Genomic DNA, 21,051 nt, shown 5'->3' on the forward strand with positions numbered 1-21,051 from the left:
GAGCAGTGATGAGTGCTTTCAGGTGGTCAGAGCAGCCATGACCAGTGGTGACTGGAAGACACTCCTGTCCAACCCTAACCGTAGGAGTAAAGAGGTGCAACAGGACCTGGAGCAGCTGTGATGGGTAAGACACAAACGGTTGTCAACTGAAGGACTCGTCTTAAGAGGGCACCAGTTAGTGTTTTTGCAGGCACTAGTGGGAAGGGCGATAGAGCTGGCACACTGTGGCCATCAGGGAACGGCCAAAACGAAGTTGAGGCTAAGGCTGAAAGTCTGGCTCCCGGGCTTGGTGGTGAAAGCAGACCATTATGTCGCCAAGTGCATCTGGAAGCTACTGCCCCAATCAACAAAGAGCTGAGGGTAGAGTTCATGCCTCGCAGCAACCACGCAGACTTTGTGTCCACGGGCAGGGGGATGCACTTCCTGGTGATGATTGACCAATGATCTCGATAGCCCAAGGTCGAGCTAGTGGAGTCCATGGCATGTGACCAAGTTATGCAGGTCATGGAGAATATGTTTGCAACACATAGCTTCCGCAGGATAATATTCTCGGACAATGGGCTGCCATTTCAGGGGGAGGGCTGTGCTAAATTCATGGCTGAATGCGGGATCACACACTGGAGAGTCACTCTGGCCTGGCCCAGGGCCAACGGGGAGGCAGAATGATTTATGAGAACATTAAACAAAGTGTTCCGCATAGCGCAGGGTCAAGACAATGAACTAAGGAGAACTCTGTACCAATTCCTGAGGGAATACAGACCAACACCCCACCATTCCACTGGTGTGGCCCCAGCAGAGGCACTTTTCTGGAGATGCCCCCCGAGGGCTCCTCCAAGAGATAGAAGGCCGCCCGCAGGGACTATTGATGGTGAGAGGACATCAGAGGATCATACATAATAACGAAGAAAATCTCTGACGGCATCTCAAGCCAACAGACATAGCCACTGGAGATAATGTACTAGTCACCCCGAAGGGAAATTATCCATCACCTATGAGCCCTCCCCCATGGGGTGGTTCAAGTCAAAGGTTTAATGGTGACTGCCACTGATCGAAGTTGAAAATTGACTCGGAACTCCTATTTTTTTCGAAGATTTGGTGAGAAAGAGGGACTAGGAGAATGAGAGGGTGAAATTCCTCTGACTGGAGCCTCAGGTGTGGAGTTAACATCAGAAGGTAGAGTGGAAGACAAGATGCCAACACCAGGTGGGGCAGACAGCTATGCCACTGAGGAGGTAGGCGGGAAAAGATAACCCGGCCGCGAAAGCAAAAGGTGCCCTGTAAAATTCCAGGACTAAATAATGGGTGACTAGGCTCGAAAGCACACGGCCGAAAGCACGCCCCTGATGTTGCCCATGTTGGGCCAATTCCAATTTGGTATGTTACCAGGTTATTCCATGTTGCAGACCGTCACGTTTACGCTGACTACATTCAAGAAATTTGTGTTTATTTCATTGTTATGAAAAAGGAGGAATGTGATGTGGTCACGTGGCGCGAAGGCGAAGTTCTGCCGTCGCGTGTGTTAAGTAATAAAGGCGGCATTCCCGCACCACAGCAGTGCACGCTGGGAGCCTGATATGGCAGGACCTGTGTCCAAGTGTTCCTTTCAGGGATGGGTGGGGCAAGGTCTGCATTCAGGGGTCGTGGGGCAATACAGCTTACAACACATCCTGCACTTCTCGCTGCACACTTACACGATCCAAATGACACAAGGCCTAGTAGGATTATTTGTTTTGTCCTCCCTTGTCTTGTTGCACCTTGAAACACTTGTGTAAATACCAAATCAATCAATCATTCAATCAATCATTAATGATAAATATGACCGACTGGCACCACCATGAGAATCCACTGGGAGTGTTTGTGGCACTGGCCATAAACAACAGAACTGGTTAGAAATGAACAGCCCGAATTAAAAGGTTTTAGGTCTGGGGTGCATAGAAATAAACAAACACATACAGGGCGGTATTCATCCAGACTCTAAAAAACATGCGTAGTCTGCCAGTTCAAGGCCTACTGGGGAGGGAGGATAGCTCCGGGGCAACGCGTTTGTCTTGGAAATAAAACAATGCAGCAACACAGGTTTGAATCCCAAGCTTAGAAACCACTCGTTGGAATTAAGCGTGTTAAAAAAGAACAATTGTAATTATAATAAATGTTAAGTACTTCGACCACCGTGACGCGGGAGAGGGCGGAGCAGAAACAACTTGAGCTCCAATGCTTCAAGTTATCAATACAGCTGCTGCCAGCCCCCTGGAAGAATAGACGCCTGATGGCTGTGCTGTCCCTCCCTTGCCGTGTATGGATGGTGGCGGTGAAGGCCCAATGAATTAAGGCAGTTACTCGAGGGTCTCTATTTTGTCTCCCTGGCTCACCCAAATATAAACCCACAGCAGAAACGAAAATGGCTAGTAAAAACAGGCCGCGGAAGAGGGATGCTGAGTAGGGTGCAAGAAACTCCATCGGTGAAAGTCACCTGTGTGAGGGAGACCGGCTGATTAGTAACCATAGATTAGTTGTTTCCCATTCGCCCGGCCAATGTCAAAGGTCACATTTCTGTGTAATGTACTTCAGCAGCGATATGGCGGCGTGCCGTCGGAGTGCCAGGCGCTACAACGTTTTCTTTGCGCTGCAGGCTTCTGTGCGCACTTCATTTTGAGAATCACTTCATTTTGAGAATCGCCTCGCGGTGCTATACATTTCCTATACATACTATAACTTTTGCGCGATATTAGTGCTTTTGCTGTAAATTAGACACATAATCAAGCAACACTCATGGGGCCAGCTTCCTGCAACTGCAAAAACCTCCTTACAAGCATTGCTGTAATTGCTTGACTTTTTACTGCAGAAGGAGTTATTTTTTTACGTACTTGTTTATTGATTCTGGCTGTTCATTTCAGTTATCATCAGTGCTTAGTGCTTAATGATAATTATTTTTAAATACTCACAAACCTTTCTTAAAAAATGCTTTTTTTTCAAGTGCATTCTAAAATAGTTATTTTCAGAAAACATTATTGTTCTTATTCATTTTTCTACTTGGATTATATTTTCTGAGTACCGAAAAACATGTACTTAAAATATCAGCAAAGTCAGTGCCTTTAGAGTAGGAATATAAAAAAGACCAACATTGGAAGAGATTGGAAATCTTTCTGCCTGACGCAATATGGCTCCAGAAATAAGAGGAGGAGAGAGGAATAATGTGGGATGTGTTGTCTTTATTACCAGTCACATCTTTGAAAACACTTTGGACCAAATTCACAAACATTCCAGCTCTGCAGGCAATCGATTGTAACTGCATTTTGCATTTGCAGCCACGCGCATATTACATGCGCAGAGTGATTCACAAAGAACTTCGTGGGCCTGATTCACCCAAGCATTTTGCAATGGTGCAATCTCATTGAAAAACACTTTGTAAATCAGGCCCATAGGCGACAAAGGCAATTTGCACCAGCTAAACACAAAAAACAGGGTAATCGCTAGGCACAGGTTTCTGGATGTACAATTTAACATGGGACGGAGAAATGTGGACTGTAAACGTCGTTTCTGAGAGTGGTATGAATCCCTGGGAGGGCTGCATCGCTTTCAGGGGAAACTTGTAGAGAAGCTCATGTGTTCCTGCTGATGTGTTCATGTCCTCGGGCTGGTGCAGGAGCAAGGGCCAGGCTGCTCCTTTGGAATCAGGGACACCCCCCTGTGTTTGCAGGTGTGTCCCTCATTTGCATTGCCTGGCCATGTCCACTCCTCCAGACATGCCCATTTTGCTGGTGGAAAGTGGGTGTTATCAGCCCGTCGGGTTACTGCGTAGCACATCGTATTACAACCAACCCAACGCAAAAAGATGGAGCAAATACAAAAGTACACAAGATTACATTTCTTAACTGATACACGCACAATCAATTATATATAGCAAAAATAAGGGTCCAATCGAATATATCATACTAAGGGAGGAGCCGGAATAACCGGGGTTACTGAGTGGGAAGAGGTCGAGATTGTGCATCATCCTCGCAGTCCCACCTGTTGACGCCCACACTAATAGAACTACAACTCTGCGCAATACCGCCACCATTTGTGCACACACATTTTTATTAGGACCTGCCACGTTTGGCCTATTTGAACTTTTGCGCATACACCTGCGGCTGCAAATCTGCTTCGTGGTTCGGCCCTTAGGGCTCCCTCTTTGACCTCAGCAGTTGTCTTGTCATCATAGGGTTGGAATCTGGGGGTCGCATTGTTGGATCTGTGACTGATGTGCTGCCCATTTGTAATTGGTTATGTATAATGCGCTTAAAACCCAGAGGCTTCTAAGCGCGGACCTGGGGATCGAACCCGTGTTGCTGCGCGTCCTCTTGCTTTCAAGGCTAGTGCGTTGCCCCTGAGCAGTCCTCCGTAGACTCCTATTTCTCACGCTGCTAACTCCAGCGTGAGGAGGGCTGGCATGGTGCTACGTAAGTGCTACATTTGTTAAATTAAATACACATAAATATCATTAATTCAAAGGCATATAAATAAAGTCTCAACAGTACTTATAAAATAAATTAAGTGCGCACATAAATACATTAGCAAAAGTCTCTGGTTCATGTCACAGTCTTGTCCCCTCAGGCGGGTGGGATCTCAACTGTGGTGTCCTGGCTTTCCGTGTTTACTGTGTAAGTGCTGGCGGCAGGGTTCTTGGCTTCCAGATATTCAACGGCGCCATAGAAGAGCATCCCAACGGCCAGCACGCACAGCAGGATATAGAGCTTCACGTAGACGCACAGGAAGGAGCCGTACCCAAAGGCAACGACGAACCCCACCGACTCCCAGAGGCAGCAGTTAGAGAACGCCGCTTCCTTGTTCTTTTCAAATAAGACTCCATAGAGAGCTGGAAAAAAGCAGATGATTTACGCATTAAGAAGATGCTTTCCAAACAATTATTCCATACACATGTGTCGCCACTATGCTTCGGTGGTTTGTCTAGTATTAATATAGTTATTTCTCTCTTCTCAACTGTACTAATGTACTTGGACCTTGTATGGAGGGCTGGTTTAATGGGATGGGAAGGAGCATAATGATGCGAAACCTGGCGTGTTGCTGCACGCACATGAAAAGTAGCCATGTTCGTTATGCCAGTAAGGTAAGTGAGTTGCGTTGAGACACGTGTGTGTTGCAATATGGGAGCCTCTGATCTTGTTACTCTGCTTGTTAAGTTGCAAACCAAGTCAGTTCTGAGGGTGTGGATGGTTTGTGGGAGTGCCAGAGAAACTGCTATTTGGGGTGAGTTGGTTGGAGAGGTGGAGAGTTTGCATGGTTTTCGTGTTAGAGGCTGGAGGGATGTATAAGGGAATGTTTTTCTCCAAGGTATTTGTGGGTGGCTCCAGTGTGTAGAAAGAAAACGTGTGAGTGGGTTTCTCGGCAGGATATTTGTGGGTGGCTCCTGTGTGTAGAAAGACAACGTGTGAGTGGGTTTCTCTGCAGTTTGTGTGTGTAGCTCCTGTGTGTAGAAAGAAAAAGGGTGAGTGGGTTTCTCTGCAGGGTATTTGTGGGTGGCTCTTGTGTGCAGAAGGTAACATGGTGAGTGGGTTTCTCTGCAGGATATTTGTGGGTGGCTCCTGTGTGTAGAAAGAAAAAGTGCGAGTGGGTTTCTCTGCAGGGTATTTGTGGGTGGCTCTTGTGTATACATAGAACAACGGTGAGTGGGTTTCTCTGTAGGGTATTTGTGGGTGGCTCTTTTTTGTAGAAAGAAACGGGTGAGTGGGTTTTTCTGCAGGATATTTGTGGGTGGCTCCTGTGTGTAGAAAGAAAAAGTGCGAGTGGGTTTCTCTGCAGGGTATTTGTGGGTGGGTCTTGTGTGTAGATTGAACAATGGTGAGTGGGTTTCTCTGTAGGGTATTTTTGGGTGGCTCTTGTTTGTATAAAGAAAACGGGTGAGTGGGCTTCTCTGCCGGGCGTGTGTGGGTGGTTCTTGTGGTAGATAGAAAAAGGGCGAGTGAGTTAGTGATATGAGAGGTGGTTGAAGGACATCCATATCTGTGATAACTCATACATATGTATCTGGACTCACCACTTGTTCGAGCCAGCCAGACCGCATCAGCAATGCCCCAGAGGGCTGATAAAATGAAGAACACTGCAAACTGGTCGGTGTTAGGCTTCCAGAGCAGCAGTGCAATAATGCAGGCTGCATGCACCCCAGCACCTGTCAATAGGAAATGCCACAGTATTGTTGGGGAGAACTCTAGGAATGATAGTGTTAGACTGTAGACAATACAATTCAGAACCTTTATCAATAAATCTACTGCTGTGTTATAAGAAACCAAAAGAAAGAGGGCGAGAGAGTAAGAGATAGACAGCGATAAAGTGCCTAACATCTAATCTAAACTGAGAAAAAGGGTCCACGAAGTTCCCATACAGAGTAAAAATGACTCTAAACATGAAGAATACTGAAGTGAAATAGGTAAAATATCATTTACTGAGAATAACTAATTGTGATATATTTTTATCCCAAAATAAAGCTCCTTCATAATGAACTAAGCTAAACGAGCAACCTTTAATATTGAAATACAACAAATCATTTAACAGAGGAAAACAAGAAAAGAAAACACCCGTGGACTGCAGAGGTACGTTTAGAGTAGGTAGGGAAGGGGTGGAGTCATGGAGGATCTCCCCAGATTGAACATTTATAATTTCACAAATTGATATAGCTTAAGTTCAACTAAAGCAGAGCTGAGTAGTTACCCCCATACCACCAATGAATGATGTATCATAAATAGATGTTAACATACATTTTGACAGACTGCAGCTTTTATGTATAAATATGTAAAGAGTAGTTATTTTTACTTTATTCATTTAAAACCCACTTATGTTTGCTGTTTAGGTTACTTTCAATGTGAAATTAGTTTGTTTTATGACATCTGTTTCCGGGCTTTTATTGCTGGGATATTATAATATTGAAGCAATTTTCATCAAATTATTACGTTCAAAACAAAAATGTACCCCGTTGCCTAGAAAACAATGAGGATTCCTAGAACACATCCTGCTCCACGCCCTCCACAAAGGGGCACAATATTTGAAATTCTCTGGAGCACTTTCCAGGCCTGGGATGGCAGTTTATCACCCTCTGATTCCTGCACATGTGCATCGTGGTGGCAGCTGTGGCAGCTGTGGCTAAGCCGCACCACCCAGGCATAGCTGCTTTGTGTATATTAAAGGCACAAAGTTAACTTACCGGTGACAAAGATGGCGATCCTGCCTGTGTATTGGGATATCTTTCCGAAGAACATACAGCAGACTGAATTGGATACTCCGAAGCAGATCAACACGTAGCCCACAAATTTCAGTCCGAGGACACAGGTGACATATGACTGTGAAGAAATACATCAAATGTGGTTACTCTCAGGCTTAAAGATTTCTGAATCTGAAAAACTGTTCAATAATATTCCCAAAGAAGCAACGTGCTGCCTGTTACATTCGGATAATTGGAATGCCACATGTAAAGTAATCCTTGAGACCAGGACATAGATGCTCTTAGAACAGAAAGGCAATCAGTGCAGAACTTCAGTGCCGCGTGCTGGAAGGAATTTCTAGGACCACAGCGGTCCTTGCTGGTGTGGCTGTGCTCTGCTAGTGATAAATTCAGGCATCCAAAATTCAGTAGCTTTCATGTCAATGTCAACAGTGTTTTGTACAGTGAACAGAGTTCCATGGCATGGCTTCTATAAAACTGCACCTTTGCCCAATAGCAAAGTCGCTGCCAGACTCAGGTATGTTGTGATACCACTGCCAGTCTTCAGTAATTCAATGTATCTGGGATTTGGGCACCCTATGCTGTTTTCAAAAGTTAGCCAAGTTATGTGACAGGAGTTTTCCATTTATTATTTCACTTGTTACTTTTTGAAACGGGCTCCTTTTCTGATACTGTAATAGTAGGGAGCATTATTATTCAACTCAACAGTATCCAATATATATCGACTTGGGAAGGATGATGAGCTGAATTGACTTCATCAGGATTTGAACCTGTAACTTGATGCTGCACATATATCCCTGAGTGTGTGTTTAACTCATTGAGCCGCTTTTCTAGGAGTAGCTTCCTATCCCCGTAAGTAATATCACACTCCATTGGTTCCCTTTAGTAAAATGAAAAACTGAAAATCAGGAATGACTTGCGCATTCCTCCTGTACCCCATCAGTATAATAGATTATGTTACGCAGATAAAAGAATGCATAGATCAAGAGCTGTACAATGCTGCCTCCTTTATATTGATACGCACCTTTGTGTAATCACTTGCAAGGAACCCTTGTTCAAGTCCACCGAAGATTGTGAGCGGGATCAGAAGACACTGGCGCTTATCACGCAGCTGCCGGAAGGTGGCCAAGAATGTAGAGCAAAAGGACGGTTTGTTCTCTTCCACTTCTTGTCCTTCCTTTTTTTCAATTCGATCCAAAAATATGATAATTAATGCCACACCAATCACCCCACAGCCTGCAAAAGAAGAGCATATTAGGGGTTAGACAACAGGGTATTGTGATGTGTGGTGTTAAGTGTTTTGTATAAAAACAATACCTGATTGCAGAGTCATTTCTACTTTAAAGAATCATTATATTCTTTATTTTCAAGAAAATAAGTGGATGAATGGAATTATTGTTAGGTTTCAAATTAAGTAGAAGCTGATCCCCTCAGTTTGCTACCATAGGTTGGAAGGCAAACATAGGATCACGATAAACCATTTTGGGTTACCGAGGAAACCAATGGGTGAGACCCTGAATTCTCTCACATTGTAAATGGAGAATAAAAAAGGTCATCTAACTGTAGCAAAATATAAATACCACATTTCTATATACACATTATGCCGGCTTTGTCCTGGTTGTAAGTATTGCAATACTAGGGGCTATTCTTATCCAATTGTATTGCACTGAAATGATTGACCTAAGAAGGTCTGACCTTAACCTGTGATGTCAGGCAGCACACAGATCACTGAGTGAGTGCTTAGCTCGATGAGCTACCTTGTCCACACAAAAAGACGACACAAATATGATTGGATTATCCTACACTGCAACATGTGAAACAAACACACATTGTCACTCGGACTCGCATCTGATGTAAACTTTTGAGAAACAGAACAGAAATAAACATCAAAGCATTGGTTTAAGAAGAAAATAAGCAGCAATGGCTCGGCAAGAAACAGCCCAAATGATTTGATGGCCAACTCAATGATATGGAATCAGACACCTCAATGGCAGCACAGGTGATATTTGGGAATCTATTTGATCACTCAGACAAAACAAGAACTTGGGGTGTTGTCACTTTGTCTTTTATTTCCTCCAGCTCCATATTGTGATTCCATTCAACTTCTATTGATCTTTATGCACGTATACAATAGAACATAGAAAAATATTATGCAAGCATTCTTCAAATTCTATGACTGGTGTTCCCCAATGACCCATTAAGGCTCTTGCTATACATCAAATACTGTACTTAAAGGTGTTCTGTAATATGGCGGATTAGGATGTGGAATTTCCAGGCTAAAGTCACTCTTTATCATTGCGAAAACTGATCCATTTGCAAAAATAGATAATACATTAACCCCTCAAGTGCCAAGCTATTATTGAAATATATGTAAAAAGGACGAGTAGACTACATCACAATCATGTTTTATACCTCCAACTTTTTACTGTAACTATCTTAATATGCTTGAAATGCTGATTGCCTAAGCTTTTGAAAAAACATAATTGGACCAGATCTTGTTTTTAAACCCAATCACCCAAGAATAGAGAGACATTCTGTCCAAAATCATAAGAATAATTCTAATAAAAGCCCAAAAGAGGGATAAATCACAAATGCATCCATGTAATGATGAGTGCTGATTCGGTGTCCCAGTGCGGGCAGAAGCCTGCATATATCCGTAAGTACGTTGATATCTTCCGTCACCTACAGTATTCGTAAGTTGATTGAACTCAGAGGGCCTGATTTACAATTCGTTTTTCAATGAGCTTGAGCCATTGTAAAATGTGTTTCTGAATCAGGCCTTTAACCGTGTATTTAATAAAGAAGCACCATAGGAAAATCATTACAATATTTCTCTAAACATTTGCAAACTCTCCTGAATGCAGAGCAAATCTGTCTGAAGGTTTATCTTGTTTCATTGATAGATTGTTCCATTCACATCTAACAAAACTAACATCCTGGATTCATGATAGTTTGGATATATTCCTGAAAACTGCATGTTCTGCCACAGGACAAGTACCACTGCATTGTTACATCAGATGTGGGACTTTAGAATATTACCATAGACCATATTACCGTGAATGGCTTGAGCACATTAATGCTCTTAATAGGTCAGGGATCACATTAATTTGCACCCTTTGTGTTTCATAGAGAATGTTTTGTTATGATATGTTAAAGGATATTTATACCGCACACTGTCACCACCAGAGTAGTCCCCTGGTGCTCTGGCAGATCTGAAAAGCAAGAGGGTAGGCTAAGCTAGTAGGACTCAGCAGGAAAAGCGCAAGAGAGCTGTGATGTGCTTTTGGCAGCTTCAGTTCGGTTTACACTGTTCGCTGAGCATAGGTGTGATTATTCGGTTGGTAGCTGTCATGTGCTGTTGTGCGAGACTATGTGTGGTTGTTGCAGTGTAGTGAAGTGCATGCTGTTTGTTGTGCAATATAGGTATGGTTGCGTTTAGTTTAGAGTTTGAGAGGTTTAAGCAGAGGGGTGATTCTTTAGTGGGTTGGTTAGTTGTGGTGCCCCATTGTACCTCCTCCACTTTGGCCACCTGTGGTAAGCGTCCCTGCCAGTGTTGTGTATTGTGGTGTGCTGGGGGGGTGTCTCCTTCCTACATGCTGTGCCGGGTTGTGGTTGTCTGCAGGGCTATTTAGAGGTGATGCCTCCTCCACCCTCCTCCCCTGCCTTCAGACTAATGGATGTCTACACTGCTTTGGGCTCAGGCATATCCTGGTAGGCAGCCGCCATCACTTCCCTGGGCCCCTTGAAGGGGGGCCTCATCCCTGTGCCCTTGAGCTACCTGGACAAAGTGGTTTATCTGTTTGGTCGCCACTCTTTCCCCTTCACCTCTTATGCCCTGTCTGTGGTTCCACCTAGGACGCTCCCATCTCTTTCATTCGCCTCCGGTGGGGCCCTCCTTATCACCAACGGACAGATTTCTAAATGGGATGGTAATATGCACTGCCTATGCAATTCAGTTCATGCCCTACACGGATGTTCCAGATGTGACATTTTACTATACACGTACTTACCTAGTGCAGCCTTCTATGACACATATCCTAGTGGAACATTATGATATATTCTCCCCTGGCTCGGTTATCCCTCAAAACGCTATTTCTAGGATACTGACAAGTTTATCTCTGCATCGCAAAGGAGGTTTCTTCAGGTAAACTTAAAGAATGCTGTGGCTTAAGCTTCAGCACATGAGAATGAGTTCCAATAAATCATGATGACCAATCGGTCATGATAATAACTTTGGGATACAGTATGTTTTACATTAAAAAAAATTGCAGTAAGTTTTAAACCTACCGGTGTAAGAGCCCAGCAGAGTGTAGATCACAGTGTCAGATGGGCGAGGTGATGTTACAGCCTCTGAGCCTGGACAGTCATCTGCTCCACAGTAGCTACCATTCAAACCTTGACGCCTTGACCCTAAATAGCAAGGAGACAAAATATGGAATAATTCACTTTCTTCTATAGAGTGATGCTTGCTGCTACTTTTTCAGGCAAAACTCATGTTTTTTCATGATTCTGATAAATGGACCTTCGCGTTTTCAAGGAGGAGGTGGAGTTTTCCAGTAGAGGCTCCACAGCTGTGTGTCCACAACAGAGAAAGTTTTAGAAATAGACATGAGGATAGGTCCAAAATGCAAAATAGAATCTTAGAACAACATACTATCATGAAATCCTAAAGAGGGAAAAGGCAATAAATGAAATTATTTTGCCCATTGCTTAAGAAGAAATACATAATTTTAGAATTACGTCTCGGACAGTACCAAGACAATGTAAAAAAAGCTATTTGGTCGATGGACACTGTTGTGCTTTTTCAGTTCAGTTTTAGTACATAACTCAATTAACAGTGATGTGTTTTACTTTTTGTGAGAAGGCGTTGACTATATCAAGGATCACTTTTTAGGACTGCTGTAATAAGGCAAGACTTTCTAAATACAGAAAAAAGCAAATGGCAAAAAGATAAGATGAAGCACTGAAGGTGGCTGTGGATAAGCCATGGAGGTCACCAGCATGCCCAACAATCACCTCTTGGTTAACAGGATCAACCCACCCGGATGAAAGGCAGATGCCATTTCTAGAGTATTCTTCTAAAAAGTCCTGCCATTGCACCTTAACCCATCATCCTATTCACAGCACGAGTATGGTATTGTACGGTTCTGTAAAAGCTTTCAAAATACGCTAGCAGTGATAAACTCGTAAGTACTTTTCTGAACTGAATGTTCTCATCAGCAAATATTCACAATCGCTTTAGAATGAACTAAATTGGAGAAGAAAAATATGTGTTAAGTTTGTTAGAATATTATATAACAAAAGCACTAATATGCATTGTTCTTTAATAATCTTAGTGTCGTGCTGTACAAGGGTGGCGTTACATTAGAGAAGTGGGCACTTCCTGGTATGATTGGAGCACTGGGGAGGAAGCATACATGTGTTTAGAATTAATTTTGTGTATGAATGTATGGTATTGGGTAAAGCAGGTGCGTTCTTCCCATAATCAGTGAAAAGAAGACATGATAGGAGGGATCCCTGTGATATCCCAGTGGATAAAGGGGGCCATTGGTATCAGTGTGATGGGTGGGCAGTGAATGTTGAGATGTGGTCTTCTGCAAAGTTAAGGCAGAGAGTGGTGGTGCTGTAGTTGTTGAACCTTGTCCTTCTGCTCAGCATGTTGCACATCACACGTCACAGGATGCTCTGGTCAGGGTGGTCTGGGAAGTGTATGTGCATTAGGGAAACCAAGTTATTACTTATTAAGTTATTAGAAGCCTTTGCCAATAAATGCTTGGAAGTAGCAAGTATGTGTGGTGACCAGGCTGAGTGAGTGGCAGTGCCCAGAAGCCTGAGGCTTGGACTCGAAGCACATGAGGTTGTTATCATAACATGATGAGTTTGGCTCTTTGATCAATGAGATATGAGTGGGTGGCAGAGAGGGAGGACAACAGGTTCATGTTGTCTGTAATGGCATGTTTGGTGAGCGCTGGTTGGTGGATGATTTCTGAAAGCTGATGCTGTTGTCCCAAGAGAAGAAAGAGAGGAACGTTTAGTGACGGAGGTTCAGGGAGGTTTACCATTGCTACAGCTGGGTGGTGGGAAACGCTGGTTGTGGGAGGAGGTTTGAGTGAGAAGACAGTAACTGTATTTTTTATTACCTCTAGAAAAATCAAATATCATAGATGATATTAGATTTCCCCAAATGCGACCTGTCTGGAGAATGAGAAAGAAGATTCCAAAGTATTCGTTGATGACATCCTCTGCTATTCTCCTCGCCGTCACTGCATGCTTTCGTCCAATCACTGTTATGTAGGTCCTTTTGGCCGTCCAGAGAGATCCTCCTCCTAAGCCCAGAAGAACTGAGGTGCTGACCAGGGTGTACCTGTAAAATAAAGGTCTCTTATTTTCATTTTTTTCTTTACATGTCTGTGGAAGGGTTACATCTGGCACTGCAATATAATGTTAACGCTTTCCTCTCTGGGAAAAACATTTCCACCTCAAACAATGCTTAACAGACAGAAGGAGTTAAGCTGATTTATTATTTCAAGAAAGTAATTTGCAATGATCACCCTATGAAGGAATCTTTTTGTTTGATGAGGCTTGCTCATCAATTCTTGCACATCAATTATTATGTTATTCTAAAAGTGTTTAACTTTTTTGGTATATTCAGGCAAAAACTGGCCCACGAGGATACCTCAGGGGCAATGTGTGTGTCTTGGAAGCAAAACAATGTGGAGCAACACAGGTTTGAATCCCAGTCCACCGCTCAGATACTAGTCTTCTGTAGGCAGATGTGTAATAAAAGATTGGCCTCATCATGAGTTGGGTGGTATCCCAACTGGGATGCCGCCCCACTTTATTTGTGTTACTGCCCACCTGTCTGGCGGTTTTACTGTTGGATCACGGGTTGGATGGTAAACATTATTCCCCATTCCCCATTGGGTCCATTGGAACCAATGGAGAATTTTCAGTGCAATTACCGCCAGCAGTATTACTGCGCGGTAATAGCACCAAAATCAGCATTTATCCAGTGTGTGGACAATGAGCTCAGAGCTGGCGGTAAACACGCCATACTCATGATTGGGCGGACCCTTAAATGCGGCGGTAACCCCATTCCCACTGCATTTAAGGGCTACTGCCCAACTCGTGATGAGGCAATTAATTTAACACGATTTATTGCAGTGGTGGTGGACATGATAGTTGCTCAATCAACTATTTGTAAGTGTCAGTGGAGACAATTTGACCAAATCTCTAAATTCAAGACTATTGTCTACTGTTTCAAATATGTTTTTGTTCTACAACAGTGATGATCTCATCAGCATGAAACAGTCTAAAGCAGTCCCAATACATCATTCTCTAGGATCCGGAGCAAGTCCCTGCCTTACTTCCGGCATTCATTCACAGATTACTTTCCTGCTAGTAAAATAAGGGAGATTTGGGATAACACGAGATTGGAAAAGGTTCTAGCTTCATTGAAATTGGTGCTGGGTATTGCGGGTCTCTGTACAAACATGGACAGCTGAATGTATTGTTTACTCCTGGAATGAGTACAGTCTCCTTAATGCAACCTTTCACAGAAATTAGGAAACTACCTACTCCAGCAAGGCAGGGTTACGTTTTTTGTTGCTGTCCCCTTCAAGGCAAGACAGCTCATTTTAAGAGGGACTTTATAATATTTTGAAAAACAAGAACTGTGAACAACCTACTCAGAAACGAAAATATATAAAACAGGACTGCATGTCCCAGGCAAAACTTGGAGTTTCAAACGCATTCAACACATCTGTTGATACTGATCATTGCACAGGGAGCGTGCCGCCAATTACTCAAAAGCAAAATTATGGATGCAACTGGCAATTAGGTGTTTCATTTGCGTGATTAATCCTTTTCTTCATATTCAATGCCAAGTGATTTTGTTGATGTATGAGGAAATGATTAAGTCAATGGAACACTTCATTTAAATGATGTGGTCTGGGCAGAAGCAGATATGTAAAGATGCTCACTTGCAAAAGTAAAATCTACATTACTAGCTGCTTTCCGATCTGTGGCGAATCATCTTCACTTCCGCAAAGGATTGAAATCCTTCCTTTTCATAAAATCTTTCAGCCTATAATCCTCATCATTCGCAGCCATATGAGCTTCTTGGCACGCTTGAACGTGCTTCCTGAATTTGTCCCTGTCTGTCCCATCGCCTTCATATTACGTCATCATTGTTTGCCCTCCATCTTTCACTCCTTATTATTCTCCTGCACTCTTTTGTCCTCTTCCTGGTTCTTACCGCTCAATGTTCTTGTCTAAACCTTTAATCTATTCCCCCTGCCATCGCCGAGTACTTATCTGTTCTTGTGTTCTTGTTTTATACCCAGTTACTGTCGTCTGCTCTTCTGTCTGCTCTTTTGCCTTGCACTTAACTGATCGGAATGTTTCCAAAGTTTGTGAAGGATTGGGATTCCCTTCCCCCCTTCCCTATGCTTTGGAGTCCCTGTGAAGTGGCAGCGCCAGCCGATGGTGCCTTATTGAACTCCACTATTAATTAAATAAATACATACACTATTGCTCAAAGGCTGCACATTGAACTACTTTAAATAATGATATGAAAATGTTGATGGATTTAAAAATAAATATTTTGAAGGAACACAGAAATTGATTGTCCAACTTCTGCAAATTGCAGGAAAAGGAGATTACCATTTTGGGTAGAAGTTGGCCAAGGTGTACGTAATGAAGCAGCACATGGAGAGGACAATGGTCCACTTGCAGCCCAGTTTCTCTGTGAGGATTGGAGCGAGGAATAGACAAGAACAGCAGAAGGCTCCATACATGACTGCCAGAGCCACGACTCCCATGTTCTGTTCCTTATTCAGGCTGCTCTGTGGAAGCAAAGAGAAAGAAACCATGTCTTTACCAAAAATCCATAAAATGAAAAAGACCCCTAGTCTTTTTCTCAAACATGCCATGAAAATACAGGCTATGCCCTGAGAAGCTCAGTCATTGGTGGTGCACAAGGTATCCAGCAATACAATAGATGCCTTAAGAATAAAAAGATATTGAAAGAGGTGGATCACTGGAGGGCTGGGGGCAGAAGAGGAGGTGCTCCGAGTGATTGAGATTTGTTCATTCGAGAAAATCTATGAGTCAATATTTATTTGTCGGGTTTTGAAATGTATGTCAGCGTTAGCATGACATAATGAGTATTAAAGAGTAGGATCAGCAACATGAAAATGTTATTTGAGGGTGTTACATGCCTGGAGCGGCCCTGTTTGTTTATGTAATTTAGCCATACAAAGGTGTTCTAACAAATAGGCACACATTCCACACACACTTTTCATTGAAGTGGGAGAAAAGGAGTTTGTGGCCAGCTCAAGGATGGCTGGAGTATTGATCCCATTGCAGCTACTAGTCAAGAAGGAAGACCCAGCCAATCACTGGATGATTGCTCTTCCGGATGTTACAGGGAACATTTGTGCAAAGGTATTGTGGCGGAAGCTTGCACAATGGGCAGGGAATAAAGGTGTAATCCTACTAATGCAGAGTGGATAAAATAGAACAGACTCTAGACAAGAATGTTATTGCCTTGAAGACTTTTTTTAAAAATAATTGATAATTCATTCAAGTTAAATAAATAAGAAAGAGAGTTGGAGAACACAGCATGACAATTAATGGCAGCATGGATGGGTTTTAATAAATAATATGCAAAGTTTGCCTACCATCCAATAATGCATGCCCCTAAGGGCAAAGTGCCCCGTACAGTTCTATCTGATGCAGTCATTTGGTTGCTATCTAGAGTTGCATAATTTGACACATTGGAAGGTAACATTTGAAGACAAGCAATTGGTTTTCCGGGTCGCTCCTCTTCCCAGTGCATACAAGAGGATTTGGGGGTGCTGTGTAGTTAGCTGTGCTCTCTTGTCTTATTGTCCTTACGCTTTGTCAAAAAATAACATCCAATGCCATTTTAGCACATCCCCAATTCATGCAAATGAGGACATATTAGCACGCTCATAAGCCAGGTCACAGAATTCTGCCAAGGAAAAGTAAGCCGCAGCCTACTATAAGGACTACCCTAAAAAGTGTGTATATCAAAATATGGACAAGATAGAATAAATGCACCTGGTGGAAGCCACGTGATCAATGAATCCCTTCATAAAGTTAAATGTATATTCAAAAAGTTTAAATCATAGGACTAAAATAATACTCTGTTTTATAGGGGTGACTTCAAATGTGCACAAACAATATAACAACCCAAAACAGATAATATATTAATTGTTATTTTAACCTGCCGAACAAAAAGATCCCGGTTGTAGCTATGGGCAGCTCGTTTAAAATGGGCAGCGTCCTGCCACCCATCTGACTATTATAAAGGAGCCAGTATCCCAGAGACACATTCTGATGTCCCTGGCAACTGACATAGCAACTGGCTGTATCTGGCATAACATACATTGATTGCAAAGACCCTAAAGATTAGTATCTTCTAGACCGATATATGGTAAGCCAGAGAAAGCTGGTTACTATTTCAGTTGCCAGAACCTTCAGAGTTGCTATTCATTTTATCATCCTGCCAGCAATCGGCTGATGTGATGTTGAGTCATGTCACCTCCCTGTGTGTGTTGCAACATTCTGGGTTCATGCTAGAGGTGTGTTCAGGAAAGGAAGACTGCATTTAAATTCAGGGCAAAGCAAAGGAGAAGCGCTGTGGACACAAGGCACAAGGGCGTCTGGCACAGACTCAAAGGAGTAGGACAGCCCGTTGCCACCTACCTGCAAAGTCTGCAGGCCGCCATACGCAGTATACAGGAATAACATCCCAAAGGACACAACGAGGATGTTCTTGAAACGAGTGAGTCCCATTTTCACTTCAGGAAGTGCAGTAACTCAGAGAGGTGAGGTTTAGCTGTGGAGGTTCTGAGCTCGCCGGTCTAGGCTCACGCGAGGATGATGTGCTCTGTAAATAAGGATAGACATGTTTGACATTATAGGAATCCTATTATGCTGAATGAATATATAGACTATTGACATTTCCAGACAGGCCTGCATGCTGATCTGTGGTGCAGAGATCCTGTTGGGTAGAAGGAAACACAACATTATAGGGTGAGGTCCCACGGTTCCCACTCACCAGAAAACACCTCTCCCTCTAAGGCTAAACTTTGACACTTAAGGGGCCTGTGTAAAGGCCAAACACTGCTGCTATAAGTTAGGCTCTGCCAAAAAAGCCATGTGCCAGGAGATAGACTTAGCCAGTTCATAATGATGTATTACTGGCAGCGTGGTATTACATGCATGCTACCATCTAGCAGCAATTCGTTTAGCAAAGCCTGTTTTACCATTAGTGGTAAATATACAGCGGCAGAACACATCAGCCACTCTGCATGCGTCATTTCCATGATCTGCTGCATTCTTCAGGAGTGAGCTCTGCACTGACAGTCCCCCTTTATCGTGGGGCCAATGGCTGCATTTTCATGATCGCTTTATACTTGGGACCTCCTGGTGATGCAACATAGTGGAGGAGATCCTGTAAATGTGCAGCTGCTGAACTCATTAGCGCTGCTCCACAGCTGTGGATACCCAATATAAGACTAACCACCATGTGATATGGCCATACACAGAAGGTATAGGTGAACGGTCTTGTGGAGTGAGCATTGATAGCGCATCTCACATCTCATACAGATAAAGTAATGCACTTACATTGAGGAGTGTTACAGCAGCTGCATGAGCATAAATGCTGTGCTCTCCATGCTGCAATGCATGCAGTATGGGGAGAGCACCGTTTCCAGTCACTTTGCGGGGCCATTGTACTCTAATACAGCCTCCGGATTGTGGCTGGTCATGTTTGAGAGCACCCACACATATCCATATAAACTGAATCAGATTGTAACTCACTGTTCTGTCTGCAGGTCGCTGAAGGGTCCTCTTAGTTACAGATGTTCCTTTTCTTCAGTGTAGATGGGAGACACCAGTGCACAGCTGTCTTGGAGCCTGGATCTCATTCACAACCTCCGAAGAACTGCTCGCCTGCTTTATAACAAGTGAGACTGGGCACACCCTAAAATTATAACCAGTGCCACTAGGAAAGTAAATGGAAATTTGAAACATCATCCGAGTCACTCATTTGGGAAGTTTGATTTCATCATCCACTCGTCCACGTAATCGCTACTGTCAATTAGCAATTTCACAACTTGGTACTTTTGACATGATCTCATGCCAGAATGTGTATCTAATATAGTATAGTCTTATATCGAAGAACTTTTAGGTGGATTTCAACCTATGGACACCCCCGACTGGATTTACTTGTGAATGTTCCTCTTGGAACTTAATGTCGCATTGTGTGGGAATCTACTGAGACATAGAGTTCCACCACTGCTTTGAGAAAGCTTAAATAATACTGTGTTTCTCACACACCTGTTACTGCGCCATAGTGAGTTATTTAACACTGTAATTTCTTTGTTTCCATCGGTCATAAAGTATTCATCCGTAATAGTGATTTAACATAAAGTTCTTTATTTTTCAATATTTTTCATGAACGAGAGACGCAGAACCAGACACTTTGGAGGCGGGATTTAACCCTATGACATCCATATAGTACAGACGACATGTAAATCAACAGTCAACATCATAAACACGACTTGCCCTGATTTGAGTGCCATTTTGAAAAATATTGAAAAATAAATAACTTTCTGTTAAATCACTATTACGGATGAGTACTTTATGACCAATGGAAACATAATGAAATTACAGTGTCAAATAACTCAGTATGGCGCAGTGACAGGTGTGTGAGAAACTCAGTATTATTTAATATAGTATAATGTCAATTCTAAAAGAGAAAATAGATATCTGACAAAATGTTAAGATGCCTTCACATTCCGAGGTAAATCTCAGAGTCTTTCCAATATCCTGCATGGGCAACCCTTACACAGTGAGAATGATTTGCTCTGTTGTCAGAGAGATCCCCAATGCTTTATTGCTGACATCACATGACAAACGGATCAAGAGCGCTGAGAACATCACTATAAGGTGTCCTCTGCCAACACCCTGTACAGAAGAAGTTGCCTCTGTCTTGAGACTGTGGGACATTTCTTCCCTTACAATCCGAGGATCTGGCTCACCAATCAAGCAATCAGTTGGTCAAGTTATGAGTATGTTACCAATCAGTCTTTAACTTCTAGGCAGTACCACCACATTTCTAACACTCAATAGAAGAGAAGAAATAAGAAGAGTTAATGCCCTGTGAGGAATTCTGCACTTCCTAGGCCTGATGATGGGGGTGACTTGGTGGGTGTACATAGTCTCTAGGAGGATCATCCTGAAATTTCGGATTTTAAAATCCCCATTTCAATGCATATATGGAGGGATGGGTTAAGTTAATAATAAATGCCTTTGAGCTATGGAAGGGCTGCAGGGGTCTCCCCCGGCATATATAGATGCGGTAAAATGGGGTAAAACAAAAAAAAGTATTGACAAAATTGCGCTGTGACCACATAGATCACCATTATGCCCTTATTAGCCTGCTACACGACACTCCTGGCCCCTCTGCAAACTAAAAAACCCAACACACAGAGTGACTTACACCTTGTGCCAACCACATTGAGGAACATTTTACCCAACTTTATTGACACAAACAAATGCAAATCACAATATTTAAAATGGATCTATGTGATCACTGCACATTTCTTACTGTGCATCCCAAAAGGTCGGTTTGTTTTTGTTTTAACTCATTTTGCTACATATATGTATGTGGTGCAAGACCCCCTACAGCCAGACATACCATCCCACTTTCATTATTAACTTAACCCATAGCACCACATATATATGCAGTGAAATGGGGCTTTTAAAATATGACATTTTGGGATGTGCAGTAATTGTGTGCG

At 42.9% G+C, this 21,051-nt stretch overlaps 1 protein-coding gene across 1 annotated transcript; it reads right to left on the minus strand.

Annotated features, from left to right (window-relative positions):
- Positions 1-3,189: 3,189 nt before the first annotated feature.
- On the minus strand, positions 3,190-19,162 carry LOC138468466 (protein unc-93 homolog A-like). Its single transcript, XM_069609001.1, has 9 exons — positions 19,067-19,162; positions 17,948-18,131; positions 15,878-16,059; positions 13,354-13,577; positions 11,501-11,623; positions 8,238-8,449; positions 7,196-7,331; positions 6,035-6,166; positions 3,190-4,855 (listed from the first exon to the last, which is right to left on the minus strand). The coding sequence occupies exons 2-9, from the start codon at positions 18,035-18,037 to the stop codon at positions 4,590-4,592; spliced, it is 1,365 nt and encodes a 454-aa protein (XP_069465102.1). The 5' UTR covers positions 18,038-18,131; positions 19,067-19,162; the 3' UTR covers positions 3,190-4,589.
- Positions 19,163-21,051: the final 1,889 nt, after the last annotated feature.

The sequence above is a fragment of the Ambystoma mexicanum genome, chromosome 4q, assembly GCF_040938575.1.
Source record: "Ambystoma mexicanum isolate Mex_15411 chromosome 4q, UKY_AmexF1_1, whole genome shotgun sequence".
In the NCBI taxonomy this organism is placed as follows: Eukaryota; Metazoa; Chordata; class Amphibia; order Caudata; family Ambystomatidae; genus Ambystoma; species Ambystoma mexicanum.